We start from the raw sequence: 19,823 nt of genomic DNA on the forward strand, positions 1-19,823 counted from the left end.
TAGCTCACCTCCTCTGTCCTTAAAGATCTTAAAACAACAATTTGGTGCGGATAACCATTTTATTGTTGACTACAAAATTGCAGAATATTTTTGTAAATTATGAAAATCATACAATAAATACTTCATTTGCACATCTATCAGTTGCCCTTTACATCCTTCATGCTTCTGCCGATTGTCGATTCCATTATGTTTCCGTTTCTGTTTTCTTCAGTTCAATCTTCTCAACCTTCTCTTGTCAGACATTCCAATTCTGACTAGTCTTAAGTACTACTGTAGTGAACAAGAACACCAATGGAGACAATCCAATGTATTTAACACAAAATTACACGACTTGTTAATAAAATCTAACAATCATAAAGTAAATGCTTAATTTGCAAAATGTCCACCAATTGTGTCAAAATGACTCAGACTTCATTGTTCTTGCATTTTCATACAAATTACATTCTGTTTCCATTCTTTACTGTACGATCCTCTTGTCTCTCTGCCTCTAGACCTTCTGTTCCTGACTAACATCATATACTACTTATGTCAATATAATTAGCACACATCACACTACTTATATTTGTCAACATAAGTACCATACACCACACTTGTCGTCCCTCTAATAAGCTGTTCTCACAGTCATTCTTATCGCTTAAAAAGCGTTTAATACTTGTATTTGACTACTTTTTTCTGTCTTTTTTCATCCCATTTTTTAGGTACATGTGTTGCAATAGCTACTGTCCTAATATTAATCATAAAATTTTCAGTACATACATTTGCACAAAATAAAGAACCATGGCAAACTGGAAAACATTTGAAACAAATAGTTAATTATATTATTACTGGTGTGACAGTATTAGTTGTTGCTGTTCCCGAAGGTTTACCACTTGCTGTAACTTTATCATTGGCATATTCAGTGAAACGTATGATGAAAGTAAGTCTTTCTATTTTATTCATAATTGATTATTGCCACTGTTGTCGTTGACTCATTCTTCTTTCCTTTTTCTTTTCAAATAAAGATAACCTTTTATCATGAATTGATTTTGATCAGACAATTATTTGAAAAGAAAACATAAGTATAATTGAATAGCTGTTTCTTTCTGGTATTGAGACATTTCAGTAGTTTGTACACTTTGATGATCCCACTAGGTAATCGATTCTATGATCTTTGAATGTTGAGATGAACATGATATCTGTAGGCTATAGTGAAACAGTATTTAATTGTTTATAGATTTAAATTCAATCACTTCTTAGTATAGCGCATCTATTATGCAATAGATCTGATATTGACTGTTCCAATTTCATCATAGTTGAATATAATCGGTTATGAATTGTCTAATTACTTAGCTCTAATTTATTAATTATTCTAATGCTTCCCTTCTCTATACTTTATCTTTTTCTTACTGTTATAATAGAAATTCAACATTATTTTAACTAACCGTCATTCATATTCGAAAATGTTTAACTGTTTCAATGAATACCTGTTCAGCTCTTTTGATGGATCTTCATTTTTACATATTCTCACCGTTCTACGACAACTGTTCTTTGTGTCTATGTGTGTGTGTGTGCGTGTATACGAGTGTATGTAACTTGGTAAAATTTCAATAATGTAATTGTCAGATTACTTAGTTTAACTATAATGTTATTAATCTGGATTGTTTTTCTTTTTGCCGATTATTCAATCAATTTTGGTCCAAATTGCTTTACAATGTGATAATTCATCGGTGAATATACTATAAAATTTAATCTTAGAAAAATAAATCATTTCAAGGTTTTATGTATATTTTCTCCTTGAAAATTGTTAATACCACTAATAGGTAGACATATATCTATCTGTAACTCTTTTCCCGACCGTTGTTGCTACCATGACGTGGTGATCGGGCTTGACTATCGTGATGAAACAATAGAGTTATACTGACTGGAACAACCGTTCCTCAAGGTCCTACCATCCCAGTCAGGCAGGCTTGTTGAGGAACGGTAAGACTAAAAGCAACAAACTCAAGGTCCGAAGGCGAAGTCGGACTGCTGACTGTACAGAGGTGTGACAACAGTGAAGTGTTTCCTTCAGACAACCAACATGACAGCGATGCTGTCTTCCCACAAGGAGGGGTGGGGTTAGAAAAGGTCGACCCTAGAAATGCACACCTCGCCTTATCCCATGGATATCCGTCTCCGGTGGTAAGGTCTCAAGAAGTACGGAGCTAACACAAAAATTGCTCATAAAAAGGTCGTGTGTGACCAACCTCAAGCAGTTGTCCCTTGAGCACTGCGGTCACGCTCTTAGGTCACTGAGACCACCTCTAATCCAATTTCCTTTTCAGGTACCTCCAGAATAACCTTTCCACGGTGTGTGCAACCGGGAAGTGATAGTCGCCCTCATACCTCTAACAGCACTCAAGACCACTGACTGACTATAACGTTTGTTTACCCGGAAGTGTGTGATTATGTTTCAGTGCTACTCGATAAACTTTATGTTACACTAGTTAACATAATATGACGAGAAATGAATAAAACTGATGAATGTAGACTCTAATGGTAACTGGTATTACTCGGTGCAATAAATACATGAATTGAGCCAACAAGTTTATTAGTTATAGAATACAGTTGATCTTCTGTATTGATCAAAGCATAGAAGAAAGTATATATAAATCTTTTGCTTTTTGTGACTATGGATTCATTGTCTGGATGATATCGGATTTTCAAAAATCTCGACACAGTCGAGGAATATGTTATCATTACCATCATCGCTTATAATAATTGGTATACACACTTTATGATGCTGTTATTATCGTAGTTTAATCGTTCTGAAACCTATGTCATCGTCAAACACTCCAACAAGTTACAAAGCTAGGAACTGAGTTAATAATTATAAGGGAAACTTCATTATTAACTAAATAAATTTTTGTATAGAATAAACAGAATGTACTTGCCATTGGGATCTATGACTCAAGTTTTGTCACATTCTGCACTGATCAGATGGATTTAACCAAAGTCTCAAAATTGATATCCACTCTGGCATCCAAATCCCCTACGTTTAGCTTCAAACATCGACATGTTTGTGATAGTTCGGATCATGTTGTCGTCGATATTTTAAGTAAATATTTCACCAGCCAGTGAGCTTCAAATAGAAACAAACGCGCGTCCTATATCCCACTCGTACCTACATTCTATCCATTTTCAAAAAAAACTTGTAATATAATCACTCTATCGAAGCAAACCGCACCGAATGTATATGTACTAACTAAAATTGACTAAAATTTCGGTTGTAAATGTCAACAACGGAATAATCCAAAACATTATAAATTAAATTCTTGTTATTTATCACAATCTACGCAATCACATTGTTTCTGTAACAACTATCGGAAAATAAGTATACATCTGATCGCGTCCAAACCATTGGCTTCCGTCATACATCGTAGATTGTTTAAAGCCCGAGAAAGATTGACTGGTTTTGGTTCTGGTCGAGGATGTATTGATTATATCATCACGCTCCGCCAAATGTTAGAACACCGTCATACTTATCACAGGCCAACAATCGTAATGTTTCTTGACATTAGAGCCACCCATGATTCGTTGGACACGACTGTTCTCTGAGATTGTCTAATGAAGAAGGGTGTGCTTGAGAAGTTTATTAACATCTTGATAGCCCTCTGTACTAACTAACTAACTAACTAACACATGAGGCAGAGTGAGGTCATACAACCACCTGTCTCGTTTGTCCCATCGAAGTAGTGGTGTTAGATAGGGTTGCGTAATCTCACCATTCCTCTTCAACTTTGCTATGAATGACGTTTTTGAAACAGCTGTGATGGATGTATGTGGTGTTGGTGTGGATCTGTTGCCTGGAGAAAGACTTTTTGAGCGTGAGTATGCGGATGATATTGTCTTAGTGTGGGTGGGATGATACGTAAGCCATGCAATTCTGACATAGTTAGTTGTCAATTAGTGTCTTTAGGTATGATGTGTGCTCTGAACTTTCAAAGTGCAAAGTACTTTTCCAAGAGTGTTAGGACCCTGATTCTGTACTCATTGTGGATAGTGGGCAGATAGAAGCAGTTGAGAAGTTCGTGTATTTGGGTAGCCGCTGTTCAGATTATTAGACTATGAAACGTATATTTGAGAAGAGACAAGGGTGGGAGGGGCTCAAAAAAGTGAACGAAGAAAAAGTATGGAAAATAATAATAAATGAAATCACTTATTAAGGCCAAGAGAGAGGTATGGGGTTTATGAATTTCTTATAAACACAAGGACTTGGATTGTTAGCTTGAATTCCTATAGCTTCTGTTGTGTCTATGAGACGAGATCGAACCCCATAATGAGAACTAGTAGGAACACGATAAATGACTTTAAACGACCTATTTCTGTCAACTACATGATCGCTATCGATCGGATGTGATTTAATAGAGCATTATTTTTTTTGACAGTACATTTTCCTCACCACGAAGGGAGATGTTCACTAACGCTTTTGCCCAGTTTTCTGATCCTTAATACATATGCGAATAGCAGGCCGGCTTGAGGAAATAATACGGAGCTTAAGTGAATAGAACGTTGTATTCATGGATTTTGAGATCCGTTTATCCAAGATTTAAACGGCGGTATCTCCTGTAAATTCTATACGGATGTTGAAATCTTGAATAAACGGATCTCAAAATCCATGAATACAACTTTCTATTCAGCCAAGCTCCGTATTGTTTTCTCAAGATGGCCTGTCATCCATGGATGCGTTAAGGATAAGCTTTAGCTTTGGGCCACATCAATATGCATCTATAAGTTTACTTGCTCCTGTGGGGCAGGTTACAGTGGCTGCACAAAACGATCACTTTCTAAACGCATCTCAGAACACAATCCGGCATGGCTTTTAAAACAATTACCAGTTCAATCTGGTTGCATCCAATCAACTCTGGACACATCGCTCTGAACGAGCTTTCTGTTGAAATAATCTACACAGTTGAAGGAACGGGATCGAAGGGAGGTTGAATCAAAAACTTTTGTACTGTTGAGGCATTGGCGATCTACCAATTCAAGCCCGAATTCTGCGTTTAACAACGATACATCCAACCTCTCATCCTTTCTTGACCTTAATTCCCTTCTATAGTATGTTTTGGGCTTGTTTTTTAAATTAAAGTTCTGTAATTGTAAACTGTAATCAGTTATTAATATTCACTTTTTATCATTATGACCTTTGTGTATTTCGTTTTTCTTCATATCTGTCAAGTGGACGATTATCATAATTTTGACCTGTAAATTGTTTTCAGCCTTCTATTATTCTCTGACCCTTTGAGTATTGCGTAACATCATTTGATAATAAGAATCTCGGGTCCCTTTATGATGCAATCTTCTATATCATTGTACAGACATATATTTACCATACAACTATAAATAAGGTGTACACCTTAAGTAAATTATTTCAGTGGCACGAGAAAATTTTGTTCGCTGAATTCTCTTTATTTTAGTTCAATGATACAATGGGTTATTTTAATTACTGCATAATATTAATGATAATAATAACAATGATAAGTTGAGATGATGGTGGCTAGCAGTGGAATTCAGGACGCACGTTTCGTCCTTGCCGGAACTCATCAGTTGGATGTACCTGCATCCCAGAGTCCTGGAGTGAACATCGATTCTGGGATGCAGGTGTATCCAGCTAACGAGTCTCAGCCGGGACGAAACGGGCGTCCTGGATTCCACTGCTAAACACCATTCATTTTTAGTTATAGTGCTAATGACTTAAGGCAATTCGCACAGGTTGTATATATGCTTATAAGAGAGTGGTCAATTGCAGTGCTAAACATTAATGCGAAAACTCAAGCAACCAATACAAAAACTAACAATACTGATAGTTTATAATTTCATTATATTTTATCTCTTGGTCCTTATGACAACAATGAAAATTGTTAGTAAATATTGATTTTTGAAATGAACTTTTTTGAAATTGTCTTCATCATAGATTGATGACCTTAAGGTGTTAGATTCAATAATCTTGAAATGAAATAGATGTCTAGTAGCTATTTGGCTTTCAGTTCTCCAGGTGAAATCAACTCATAAAAATAAAAGTAATTAGAGAAATGAATAACTCTCTCCCTCTGTGTGTGTGTGTGTCTCCCCACAAACCAACCATTTTGAGCATAAGACAAATATCATCATTAATAAAAGATGATTGCTTCACAATATCCCAAATTGTAACTGAAGTTAGAAATGTAAACTATTAAATACTCACTCAATAGTCTAAAGATTAAACTCTCGTCAAGAGATCTATGAGTCCTTGATTCCATTCATAGTTGAGTCACATCTATACAATACTGAAGAGTCTTGCATTCGGACGTAACAAGTCCCTTCTAGTTTTTAATTGTGTTCTTTTTTGTATCCAACTGATGTTAATACTACTTACTAGATATACTGTCATTCAAACTTCATGAAGTTAGTTTCTTTTCCCCCTTTTCTAGAAGCCTATTATTTGTCATTAAAATTATAGTGATTTTTTTCTCTCTCTCGAAATAAACTCTTGATCAAGATAATCATTTAAGAAGAAAGTTTATACTTTCTATCCTAATTATACAACTATATTAAGAAGAATAAGATAATGGTTTCCGTGACCTATACTTCTTAACTTTCATTTATCAATAATAACATTAATGAGATTTTAATGGAATTCATTATTATTATTATCATTATAAGCTGTATGGGTATATAGAGATGAAGGTCTCGTATGAAACTGGAGGTTCGCCATTGGTACTGTGGGATGGTTCGGCATTACTTTGACAAGTTTTACTGACTGTTCATGCTCAAAATTGGTTTGCTGGTTAATTGATTTCATTCATACTGGTGGTTGCTTTTCAGTGTTTTCAAGGGCCATTATCATTAGGACATTGTGAGGCATGCTAACAATAATGAGTTTGACTGTCGTGTAAGCGGAATAGGTCAACTTTGGCCTGTTCGTGCTGTGCATAATTTATTCACGCGATCACTGATCAGAATAATTATCATACATGTGACGTGAATGTGTATATGAATGGTGCGAATGGTTCACCAGGGTGCTTAGTACCTGTGTGGTTGCACCGCAGGATTGAGCTGTAATATTCAGATTGTAGCGTAAAAGCTTATACGGTATCTGGTTCTCCTATGAAGCGAGATTGAGCTGTACTATTTGGGTTGTCACGTGAAAGTCGGCATGGTGTCTGATTCTCCTGAAAACCAATGTAAAATTACTCTGACCTACAAGGGTATATTATATAACTATTATTATTATTATTATTCAAGGCAGACAGATAAACATTCATCTATCTGTCTTTTTCATGTTAACTATCCCAGTAACTTGGAAAAAAATTGTGTCAGAAACTAGAGGTGGATAGATTTATTCGGCATTATACTAATTACAGTTTTTGTTTAGTTGTCTTTGTGTTTCTGTGTGTGTGTGTGTGTGTGAAATAAAGCAAAAGACTGAGAACTGTTAGAGTACTACAATGTGGTTACCGAAACTGAAATAGAGGGATTGGAATGTTTGTCTGTGAATTGGTACAATAATAAGGATGGATCTATTTTCATGTAGTTTGGTGAAGATTGTTGAGTTTTGTTATATTCCTTGAGTTGTTGTTTTACATACTATATCATTCTTTTGATTGTGTTGTTATTCTGATCGCTCTCCATTTTCCTTCCTGTTTTCTTCATTTCAATCTTCTTCGGGCGAGCATTTTCACTTCCAGTTCCTGATACATACTACTTATATCTGTCCACATAAGAGGTGCACACCACATATTGATTGACATTGAATAAATAACTGTATTGAAAACCTGAAAGTAATAGATAGCTGTTTCGTTCCAGTAATAGTAATTCTAGTATGGGACTCCTCATGAGTGCGTACCCACGAGATTAGAACTCAGGGCCTATCAGTCTCGCGTACGAACGCTTAACCACTAGATATTTTTTAAATTTCTAGTGAGAAGCAATGGCCAGTTGAGTTCAACTGGGTCTTTTGTGAGATAGTAACTCATTGATGACAATAGTGGACAGTGGCGCAACTTTGTGGATTAGTTGAAGTTAGATAATAACACTGTTGTATGTCTGCTCAGTGATCTAGTGTTTAAGCACTCGCGCGTGAGACTGATTAATCCTGGGTTGGAATCTCGTGGGAGGCGGGATCTTGAATGCGCACTGCTGAGGAGTCTCACTATAAGACGAAACGGCCATCCAGTGCTTCCAGATTTTCCATAATGGTCTAGCATCAATTGACTCATGAATTCAACTATTAAATATAAATCAGTTATGGATTAAGATAAGATGTGAGTTCGAATAAAGATTTTCTTGTTGCTTGATTCTAATAAGGCAAGAACAAGGAATGTAACAGAATAAAATGAATTCATTCATTCTGTTGATTCATTATTTCAAGTACATAATATCTTGTTTCATATTTGTAATAACAAAGTGTTATTTAAGTTTTCATTCTTAAATTTTCTTACGTTTCATTCATCTTACTCTATTATTCTATCAAAAATTTTATGGTCATTAAACAAGTTTGACATTAATATCCTTAATATCCTTTAGAAACATGTCTCTATGTTTTCTTTTTATAAAATTCTTTTAGAATTTTCTTGGTTAGTTGTAACATATCAATTATTCATCTACTTCATCAGTATATGGTTGTAAAGATTATTGGGTTTTGATTGATTTTATGTATAGATCAATGTTAGACTACCATTGAAAACCTGGAAGCATTGCACGGCTGTATCGTCTAAGTATGGCGCTGTTGAGCAGTGCACATCCACGATTGCCTACACAGGACTCGAACCCAGGATCTTCGATCTCACACAACAACACTTAACCTATAGACCGTTGAATCGGCATCCAACGGTGTTAATGTCTAACTTTAATCAATCCATGCATACGGGATCGTGGATGCTCACTGTTGAAGAGTCTCATACTATGACGAAATGGCCTCCCATTGCTTTCAGGTTTTCAATGATGGTCTAACATTGATTTACTGATCATCTACTTTACAATTGATTGATCACTGGGTGGTGATCAATGTCATGTGTGTCAAGTCCTTATTTAGTGCAGATCGAATGTTATCGACCATGTTGCAATGTGGCCACCAGTCTAGGTGACTCGACATTGCAGGCACTATATATTGAGATTAGATGGTGGTAGACATTGATCACCACCCAGTGATAAATCAATTGTGATTACATCTCTGGCCTACAGGATGTCGGTCACGGCCGGGATTAGCGCAGTGGTAACATCTCTGACTGTGAACTTAGGTGACGGGATCGAATCCGTCAGGGAGCACTAATTCCTTCAAGATTACAGGTATACCTTCCTGACGAGTGCTAAGTAGCACGAAACCCGGGTTAACAGAGTTTCCTGTTGACTACCCGCAACCACCATCTGACCATCTACTTTACCTGTTGTCGTTAATCTACTATGACCTTTATCAGTATGATGTAAAATACATATACATCGGTTATGAATAATTATTGTTTCTTAGTTGTAAACAGCTGTTAAGAATTCACGAAATAACTGAATTCACATTATTTTGCCACGTTCATTGTTCTTGTATTAACCAATATGTTATTACCACATAGAAAGTATACTGAGGAGAGAGAAATTTTCCAAGACAAGATGATCTTATTAATTGTACTTTTATTTGTTTGACCTTATTAATTTTCTCATCTATTCGTTGTAACTCGGTTCAATTCACCTGATCATATTCAATTGAAAGTGGAAATTTATGATTAGCTTGTCTAGATCAGTTTACATCTTGCCTATCATATGCTTAAATGTTAGTTAGTTGGAAGAAATTAGCGAAAATCTCTAAATCTATATTCTATATCTAATTGATCGTTGTCAACAATGTTTTGAAATCTTATAGAAACGCATTACTTCTTAACAACTATTTTATACAGACAAAGATAATAATGAAGATAACCATTCTTTTTCGATTTTCAATGAAGTGTATTATCTAGAATTTTTCTTTCATAAGTTCTTTCTGTTATTTGATGTGTTCGTACTAGATTGAATAGTGTAATTTTCACTGATGACTTCATTCTAATCATTTAAAGCTATCTATCAGTTGCTAGGAAACGGGTACTAGGTAAGGATGGCAGATCACTTGATGAAATGGTGAAACTTCATCAGTTGAGATGGCTGGAACATGTGTTACGTATGCCCAACCACCGACTGCCTCGACTGCGATGTCCAGTGTTATAGGAGTAGATTGGAAGAAAGCTAGGAGAGGCCACAACAAGACATGACACAAGTCCATGAAGTCATTGACAAGTGAACTGAGCTATGTTGGTAGGTGTAGACTACCTGGTTGGGGACCGCGAGATGATAGCAACCTATGGTTAGAGACCTTGAATGACATGGTTCAAAATCGTTTGCAATGGCGCAAGTGCATCCACTCTTTGTGTTCTCCCAAATTCTAATCTCCTGAGTTCTCCTTATCTCTTTTTTTCTTTTTCCAAATTTATTTCATTGGATTTTACCCATTGAATAACATCTTCAAACTCTAATCTTTTCGATTACTGCTTATACTTTTACTACCTCTACCACTACGGAATTTGAGTCGACAACTGCATCTCTGTGTTAATGTGTTGTGGCAACTCGAACTGATGTATGTACGTACGAAGTTCTACGTTGTTACTGACTGACTGACCTATTTGGACGTTTCTATGATACATCCAACTTACTGGCTAAAGAAAAAAGTCAAACCAAATTAAGTAAAAGTATCAAAGCTTAAAATGAAATCTCCTAATGAAAATTATACTGTTAGATACATCAATCATTTAATTGATAAAAAGAATTATACTAGTAATTCCATAATGATTAAACATTGATTGGTAGATTCATAACATATCCATGGACACCTATTTCATTCCACGAACATCAGCAACAGTATTTATGGAATGAGAAAGAGAGATAATTGAACAACAACAACAACGACAAGACAAAAACAAGAAAACAATCTTATTCTTTCTTTCAAAAACAACATTGTCTTAAAATCATTTTCCTGTTTTAACGTGGTTACATTTGACTAAACAAATAGAGAAATATGATAATCTCATTCAAATTGATATAAGTGTATTGTGATATTTTATGAATCAAGAACCTGCTTCTTTTTCTCCTTCTTTCTTTCTTTCTTTCTTTCTTTTCTGATACACCTTCATCGTGTCTATAATGACGCTTGTTTTTTTTTGTTGTTCTTGGTTGTTTTAATCATCTTTAAACATATAAATGTTCAATTTGAATGAATATTAATAAATATCTAATTATAATTATAAAATCCCTTCAATGCCATGGTACGGTTGAGAGTGGGGAGAGTTAGTTCTTCATCTCGAAATGCTTTCTCATATGACCACGCCTATACGAAATTGAGAGGAAGAAATGCGAATTTCCGACATTTTAATCAGGTTAGTGAATATGGAGGATCCATCTAGGAAAGTTGGTAAACCCTGATTTCAAACCGATGGTGAACATGGGCTCCACGATCCTGAAGAAACAAATGGTGTATGAACCATTTATTGGTCACTGGTTACCATAGGATTGCATCTTCTGACGTTGCTCCACTGTCTTGTGGATCAGACATTTAAGTCGAAGGTTCCGGTTGTGGTCTCTTAATAAAACCACTTGATTCGGTCTGAGTACCCGGAAGCTCACTAATGAGTAAATTCAAAATTTAATTCCTGCAGCTGCAGTGAGAAAATGTGACTACTGAAGTTCAATCATATGGGGTTTGAGACAATTACCCATGAAGTACATTGGAAGATTGTCACACAATATCATGAATTGACTGAAGTTAAACATGCACACTATTGGATTCCAATTCAGTGGTCTAATATCTAAATGTTCGTGCTTGAGATCTAATTTTCTGGGCCCGACTCCCGGTGATAGGATCCTGGATATACACTACAGAAATGTACTATACTAAGATGAAACAGCCACTCAGTACGTTTCGGTTTTTACCAATGATCTAGTTAAAATCATTCTGTGTTTTACACTATGGATGTCAAACATTGTTGCTGAAACTAATTACTATTTCTATGCCAAAAATGAAATCGTACAAAAAAAAAAGAAGGAAGTCATCAATACTAATTAAGTAAGAGATAAAATATACAAAACATATCAGCACACGAGTGATTATATCATCAATTTACATAGCATTATGAGTTCATTTCAATAGTGTTTAAGATATAAAATAAACTACTATAATTATTCAATAGACAATTTGATATGACCATGTTTATTTTAATTTGACAGTGAAAGGTTAACCACACATTCTTTCTGTACATAAATATTAAGTTAAAAGCCATTTGATAGCAGTAACCTCTGTAAAGTAGAGTAAGAGCGTTATTTGTGGTATTTTGAACTCTTTTGTAATACCTAATTTATATCCATTGTCTATCAAGTGCCTAGTGATCGCATTCGTGTACACTTTACTTCTCTTTAGGAATATATACAGACAAAATCAAAGATTTCTTTCTCTCAATTCTTATATATCTCCTATTACAAGTACCTGTAAATTTATATATACATTTAAAAGTGACCTTAGAGAGGTGTTGATTTGCATTTGATGAGTTTAAAAAACACAGTATGATATTCTTAAAATTGTTAAACTAAAGTGATACTCCTTTCCTGTATTGTTTTAATTTCACTAATCCTACCTGAGATTTGTTTTTTAAATATAAAACAGATGAAGACATGTTTTTTTCTTTCTTAAATCTTCTAATTGAACGTTTGTTTCGGTTTCCTAAAACACTGCTAGTAACCCCCAGGCTAAATGTACATGGCAATTTGAACATGAGAGAAATAGTGGGAAATACAGAAAGAACACTTTACTTTAAGGTTATGTTTATATACAGAAAATCTAGCATATTTATAGCATTTTAGATGACCTTGGAATTTTGAAAGATTCTGGAACACTACTAAACCTAGTAGTAGCAGTATAGGTAATCATTCGATCAAAAATATGATATGGGGCTTCTCATTTTCTAGATGTTTCTAGCAAACCTCTGCTGAATGCTGATTAGACAAGATGTTTCCCAGCGTTCTGAGGGCCCCTTTGGACCTTTTTCGAGAAATTTTCCATGTCCCCAACAAATAGAGTTTTGACCAAACATCGTTTAGTCACTATTATAATTGAGTTATTACCAATACTTGTTTGTTTTATGAATACGTTTCTTCTCAGTTGTTGTGTCATTTGTGAACTATTGAATAACTGCCATTGTTTGGTTTTTTTTTCATACAGTTTATTCGTTCATCATTCATGCATGAAATTTTGTATTAAAAAATTTTAAACAATGAATAGACCTGTGGAATTCATGACATAATTTTCTTGCTGGAATTTTTAATCGCCAGTTGCATATACATTCCGACTTGGATAGACACATTCAGATTTAAATGTTAATACAAGTGTATTCAGCTATGATGGATGGAAAATGAAATGAAACTCACATTTTGAATTCCGCATTATTTAAAGTAAAAACTTATTATTGTAGACGATTCGAATATGTTGAAGTACTCGTTTGTCAACAGGGACGGATCGACAACAATGGGATAAATACAAATCCAATGTCAATGGGATATTCACCACTCCGATCACCTTCGGTCTCGCGCGTGAATACTTAACCTCTAGACCCCTGGGCTGGCACCGAACGGTGTTAATGGTTAACTTTAACCAATCTACAATATTGCGTGACGATCTATTGTCTTCGATGGATAACTGCCCCACACCCCACATGGTTGAACCTCACTGGCCACAGCCTCTCACCAGAACTCGGAGCATTCCATCTCTAAGCTAGTCACTAATGAATAAATGATAATTATCAGTATACGGTTGTGGATATTCTTGAGTTTCACTGAAATGTTGAACGATGAACGTTGTCGAGATGTCTCATACTATACTGAACAGCTGTTCAGTGCTTCCAGGTTTTTGAATGATTGTCTAACATTGATTGGTTCATGATTTCAGTGAAACTCAACAATCACCACAACCCTATACTGGTAATGGGATAATTTCAAAAGCAGTATTATTCATAAGGACACTGATTAATATAATCATTCGCTAAACACAGAAACTACTTGAAGACTGTAGGTTTTTCATAGCAATATCATACATTGAAGAAAATAACTCTTGTCAGTCAAACTCGGTATTTCAGTGAACTCTTTGAGAACTCTACCATTCGGTAATATTACAATACGAAATCTTCATTAGGAATCCTTATTTGATCCAAACTTCATGTTAGTTATCATTTGTACCATTTTTAAATGTATTAACATTCTCTGTAGGATTCGTAATCGCTTTATCAACAGTATTACAATCACTTATACGTCTGTATACTACCTTTGATACTTGGTTCCAATCTCTTATTAATTAATACTTCCATCAATATTACAGATTTACCCTTGAATGTCAACTAAAACAAACAAAAAAATTCATAGTTTCAGATTTTCCTATTGATTTATATTCCACCATTTAATGTCAAAAGGGTATGTGTCGAAGTGAATTACTACAATTTGTTAAGTGTGTGATTCAATACAAAATTGTAATAATAATAGTAATAACGAAACTGTGTGTGTGTGTGTGTGTGTGTTGGTATACACACTCTTTAACCTCAATAACTATAGTAAACGGTCAGCAAAACTAAAAATCAAACGAAAACAGCATGTGAATCTGATGAATATTGATATAGTTAGATAAGTTAAAATCGACCATACACGTAGGCTTAGCTTTTTTAGAATTGTTTGTTTACATTCACACATACAAAACTGGGTTACTGGCGCTTTCATAATGATCTCAACATTTTGTATAATGAAATCCGAGAATTTTTGGCATCACTATTTACCTGATCATAGTTTTTTTTTTCTTATTGCTTGAATGCATCCTCGTTTGTCCACATATATACTTTGCATATTTATTCTGTTATACTGTAACAGGTGGGAAAGAGTTCTCCTTGTAATAAGTAGTTTATTAATAAGACAGTTAATATTGTGGGTATTATTATTATTATTACATCTATTATAACCATTAAATGTATGAAATAGCATGTTTATTGTCTTACCTACGTTTATTTTGTAGTTGTCATGATTAGGTTAACATGTTTGCTTTCTTGTTTGGTTGTAAATAGTTGTGGATGATTCATACAACACATGTTAATTATTTGTAAAGTGAATTTTACCAGAAGACCACCCTACTTTTCGATCGTTTTTGTCATAAATTAAGATCAGACGAGGTTCTAGTTTGTAACACCTCGATAGTGAGTCTCTACAACCTCTCCACCTCTCAACTTAAGTATAAATACATATCAGAATGATCTATGGAATAAACTTTCCCTATGAGCCCTGAAGGCCTGGGTTTGGACCCCATGGGGAATCATAAGTCCCATTTGGGACTTGTGTTGATATTCATATTGATAAGTCGTGTAGGTTGAACGCTATATACGAATCTTAAGCTATTCCCGTAACCCGCAGACTAGAACTACACAGCGACTTGAACTCCAGAAAGAAGACACAAGAATGAGAGAAAACACTTTATCCCAAAGTTCATTCTAGTACAGAAAATCAAGGGTATTTATAGATGTTGGCGTCTGTTAAATCAACATCATATTTCAGCCTATCCGTTAACGTCATATTATGCTACCAACCAATGGTAGCACGCCACGTTGGAATTCTCGAACGTTCCATCATACTCTGATTGGCTAGGGCCCTTCGGCTCCTTTTTGGGCCTCAGGAGGCTCCGTTGAAGTGCTCCGGAAGCCGACCCAACACATATTTAGTACTATAAACTGCAGTTAAGTGGATGGGAATCATTGGAAATCAACCAGCATTTCACGTCTGTTTTTTTTTCACTTTAGTTTTGTTTTACAGGTCACTAGTGTTTACACATATATAATCCCATCAATAATTGAATTCCGTCAAGTTGCCACCATCTTTTCATAATATCAGTAATATTTATCTCATAGCTAATGTGATTGATCATCTTTTCAAGTTATTGGTTCCCAGTAGAATTTTGAGCGTATAATTATCTTTAAGATAGAAATATTTATATACATCACCATAAAAATATTGTTAGTAGAGCTTTGTAATTTCACATTAACTATGTTATTGAAGTCTGAAATTAGTCAGTCACTATGATGATATGTGAGTATTGAATAGATTCCATCGATATTACACCTCAGTTACAAACATTCCTTAAGATTAGATATTGTCTATCATCGTAATCTAATACACACGTTTCATCCTATTCTGAACTTGTCAACTCATTTTTATATCTACATCATCTCATTGTTAATGTTCACTTCTGGACTCAAATTCAGGAACGAAATACATGTCTTGGTCTTCATTGCTAGCCAATACTTCATTTAAACGATAATAATAATGATAATAATTTTTCTTTCCAATGTGTTTAGATCTTTGTCTAGTAAACAGATCAACATATTTGTTGTACAACCCTCTTTCTTTCTTTCTTTCTCTCTCTCTCTCTTTTTCTCTAATATTTTCTTTGTTTTTGTTGATCATCTGTCATTCTTCTCTAATGGTAATAATAATAATAATAACAATAATAATTATTATTATTAATATTGTTATTAATTTAGATATCTGGAGCAGAACCGTCTTCTTTCTTTCTCTCTCATTGAGACAGCCATACAGTGTTGTAATAGTTGTGCTGTTCATTCATTCATTCATTGAATGTATTGCTACTTACTTATGTGTTTCTGTGTGTGTGTGTGTGTGTGTTATACCCTGACTTCAACATGAGCACTATTGCTCTCAAATATCATGAGTCGTATTAGTATTATTATTTATGACTGGTCATATTAATGTTTTATTTTGGAATGTTACTGTAGAGTTACTCCACTTTTTTTTCCACTGTACACATGTATATATGTACCTACTTAGATTGATATCACTGATCTTATTGTAAGTTACTAAGATTATTCTTTCTTGTTTAATAAATGAAATAGTTGGTTGATGGATGTTTCAGAAAAGTACGTGCGCTCGCACGCACGCACGCACGTGTGTGTGTGTATGTGTATATGACAAGAAACTATTATCAGCATATACACTTAAATGGACTACTATATTTCACCAATTATTCATTTATTAACAAGTTGTTTTAAGTAGAATTAGTAGTATTGAATGATATTTAACCGAATTTTTGTATGTTCATTTATGTATGTGTACACACTTGTGATGAGTTAATTCGCTTTAATTATGTTTCTAATAATGATGATGATGATCATCATCATCATCATAATTTCTCATTATCTTATCAATACTACACTCTCATTTCATTTAATCCATTTTAATGTTAGGAAATGAAAGTGTGAGAAGAGAGAAAAAATATGATAATTTTGTTGTTGTTGTTGTTGTTGTTGTTATTGTTGTTGTCTTTGTTTCCCATCTTTTTTCCCTCGACTACAAGATAATCAATGATATGACAACTATGTATCATTCTCTAATAAGGGAAAGAAGGGTTTTTGAAGACTGGTAACAGTAATATTATAATCAATATGTGTTAATGTTCTGTTGTTGTTTTTGTTGCTGTGTGTTTTTTTTTAATGAGAAAAACAATAAGAATTAAGTTAATTCTTGCTTTAATTAACATTTAGATTAAAAATAAAAAAATCGTAGCTCTTAATTGTCGTTGTATTAATAATAATAATAATAATAATAATAATAATAATAATAATAGTGGTGGTGGCGGTAGTAATGGTAACAATAATAGTAACAGTAATAGTAATAATAATAGTAGTAGTGGTAGTAATAATAATAATAATAATAATAATAAAGTGGATTGGATAAAAGACGTATTCACTGAAGTGTAATTAAATACTTGAATCGTTTGGATGACTTAATCAACACAATCTGGTAATTAATTATTTGTTTCCTGATATTGAATGATCATACCAGTGTTCATTTAGAGTGGTTTTTTATAAATTTGAAGTTCCATTTGTCATTTGTAATTTGGGTTGTTTTGTTTTTTTTTCTTATTTCATTTACTGTAATCTGTATTTGGTTAACTGTCATCATTTTTCATATATAATGTTGGTTAGTGTAGAAGTATGTTTGAAGAACGGTGTGGTTGATCAATGTCACCCCATGAAGTTGTTGACTTTTTTATCTGAATCATGTTGATAAGTGCAAACTACCTGATTAGAGTTTGGGTAGTTATTGTGATTAGTATTTGAAAACATTGTATGATAAGTTTGAGAACTGATTACGATGATAAAGACATATCTACTCTTTGTTTTTTTCTTCTTCAAATCCAGAGTTTCGAAACTATATTCTCTATATTCAAGGTCCTATTTTTCTACTGTCACTAACACTCCTTTTACCATTTCTTCTTTGGTATTCTTTTTGATAATTTTATCTTGTTCTTCTAAAGTTGTATAGAAACTTGAACTGATACAAATGTGTGACAGGTTCTACATTGTTTACGACTGAACGACTATTATGTTTACTATCACTAATTCTCATATGAAAGTTATTACTCGAAATCTGTGTAAATAAACACATGTATTTCAATCCACAATGTTACACGACCATCCTCCATCTTCTTTGGTGATAGGTAACTGCCTCACATTCGACATAGTTAAACTCTATTGGTCACAGCTTCACACTAGAACTTCGAGTATTCCCTCTCTAAGCTAGTCACTAGTGAGTAAATGATAATTTTCATAATAGTACTTTACTGTTGCGGATAAATTACAAAATATACTTGTCAAGTATGTATATATTCTGTTTTCTGATGAAATCTTTGTTTTGAGCTGACCTTGACCGTTCAATAGTTTATGAATGTAATCAGCAGAAAATAATGCTTGACTTAGATGTTCTACTAATCGGTATCCGTCAGAAAAGTGAATTAGCAATCATGAAGAAGCTAATGCCTTAGGTGGGGTTCGAACCCACGTTACTGCTGAGTTATTTTGGCTGTCTGACGACCTCATGTAGTAGTGATATATTTTTGCTGACTTATTACTAAGGTTTAAACAATTTTTTCACTAATATATTCTAACATTCCATTTCTTATATCTGAATTTAGTACTACCATATTCCTGGCTTATGTCATACAGTTGAGTTAAAACAACTCGAAACTATTGAATACTAGTTAGCTATTCTTGGCACCATCAAGCTTAATATCAAACCATGAAAATTTGATTCATTCAACTATATTACTCACGAGTAATCTATGCATAAATATATGTAGATGGTGTACGTAATCGTCATGAAGATTGATTTATATTAGATTGACATGTCAAAGATATCTTTGTAATTGATTCATAACTTAAGGCGCTAATACATTGCTAATATTTTACATACACTTTATTTATAAAATGATCATTTAGATTTGCTATCATCAATATCCTAATCCCCTCTCTGATGATGGTTGTACTAGTTACTTCCTCCAATGTAACTAATGAATTAAATACTACTAGTCAGTATATGCTTCGCTTTTTTCTACTTGATTTGCAGTCAATTAGTTTTCCCTAGTTTTTTTTTTTAGTAAAAACGGTATTAACAACTTAACGCAATGAGGATATGATTAGTTTGTAAAGTATTTTCACAATTGAAAGAATATTGTCAGTATAGGGTTGTGGAGGTTGCTGAGCTTTAATTGATATCATGAATGGATCAATTTTAGATCACCGTTGAAAACCTAGAAGCATTGGACGGTCATTCCGTCCTAGTATGGGACTCCTCATCAGTGGTGGACGGTCACAGAATATCATTAATTGGTTGAAGTTGAACATTAACACCGTTAGATGCCGGCTCAGTGGTATAGAGTTTAAGCGTTAGCGCATGAGACTGAAGGTCCTGGTTTAGAGTCCCGTGTTCGGGGTCGTGGA

General features: G+C 34.1%; 1 protein-coding gene across 2 annotated transcripts in view; it reads left to right on the forward strand.

The window, feature by feature from the left end:
* ATP2B1_3 (ATPase, Ca transporting, plasma membrane) overlaps positions 1 to 19,823 on the forward strand; it is a 163,999-nt gene that overhangs the window by 90,048 nt on the left and 54,128 nt on the right. For both annotated transcript variants that reach the window (XM_012937249.3, XM_051216531.1), the window contains exon 8: positions 699 to 916. In XM_012937249.3, the coding sequence (XP_012792703.2) occupies positions 699 to 916 (218 nt within the window). The remainder of the gene's footprint in view (positions 1 to 698; positions 917 to 19,823) is intronic.

Source organism: Schistosoma haematobium, chromosome 4 (assembly GCF_000699445.3).
Source record: "Schistosoma haematobium chromosome 4, whole genome shotgun sequence".
Lineage (NCBI taxonomy): Eukaryota > Metazoa > Platyhelminthes > Trematoda > Strigeidida > Schistosomatidae > Schistosoma > Schistosoma haematobium.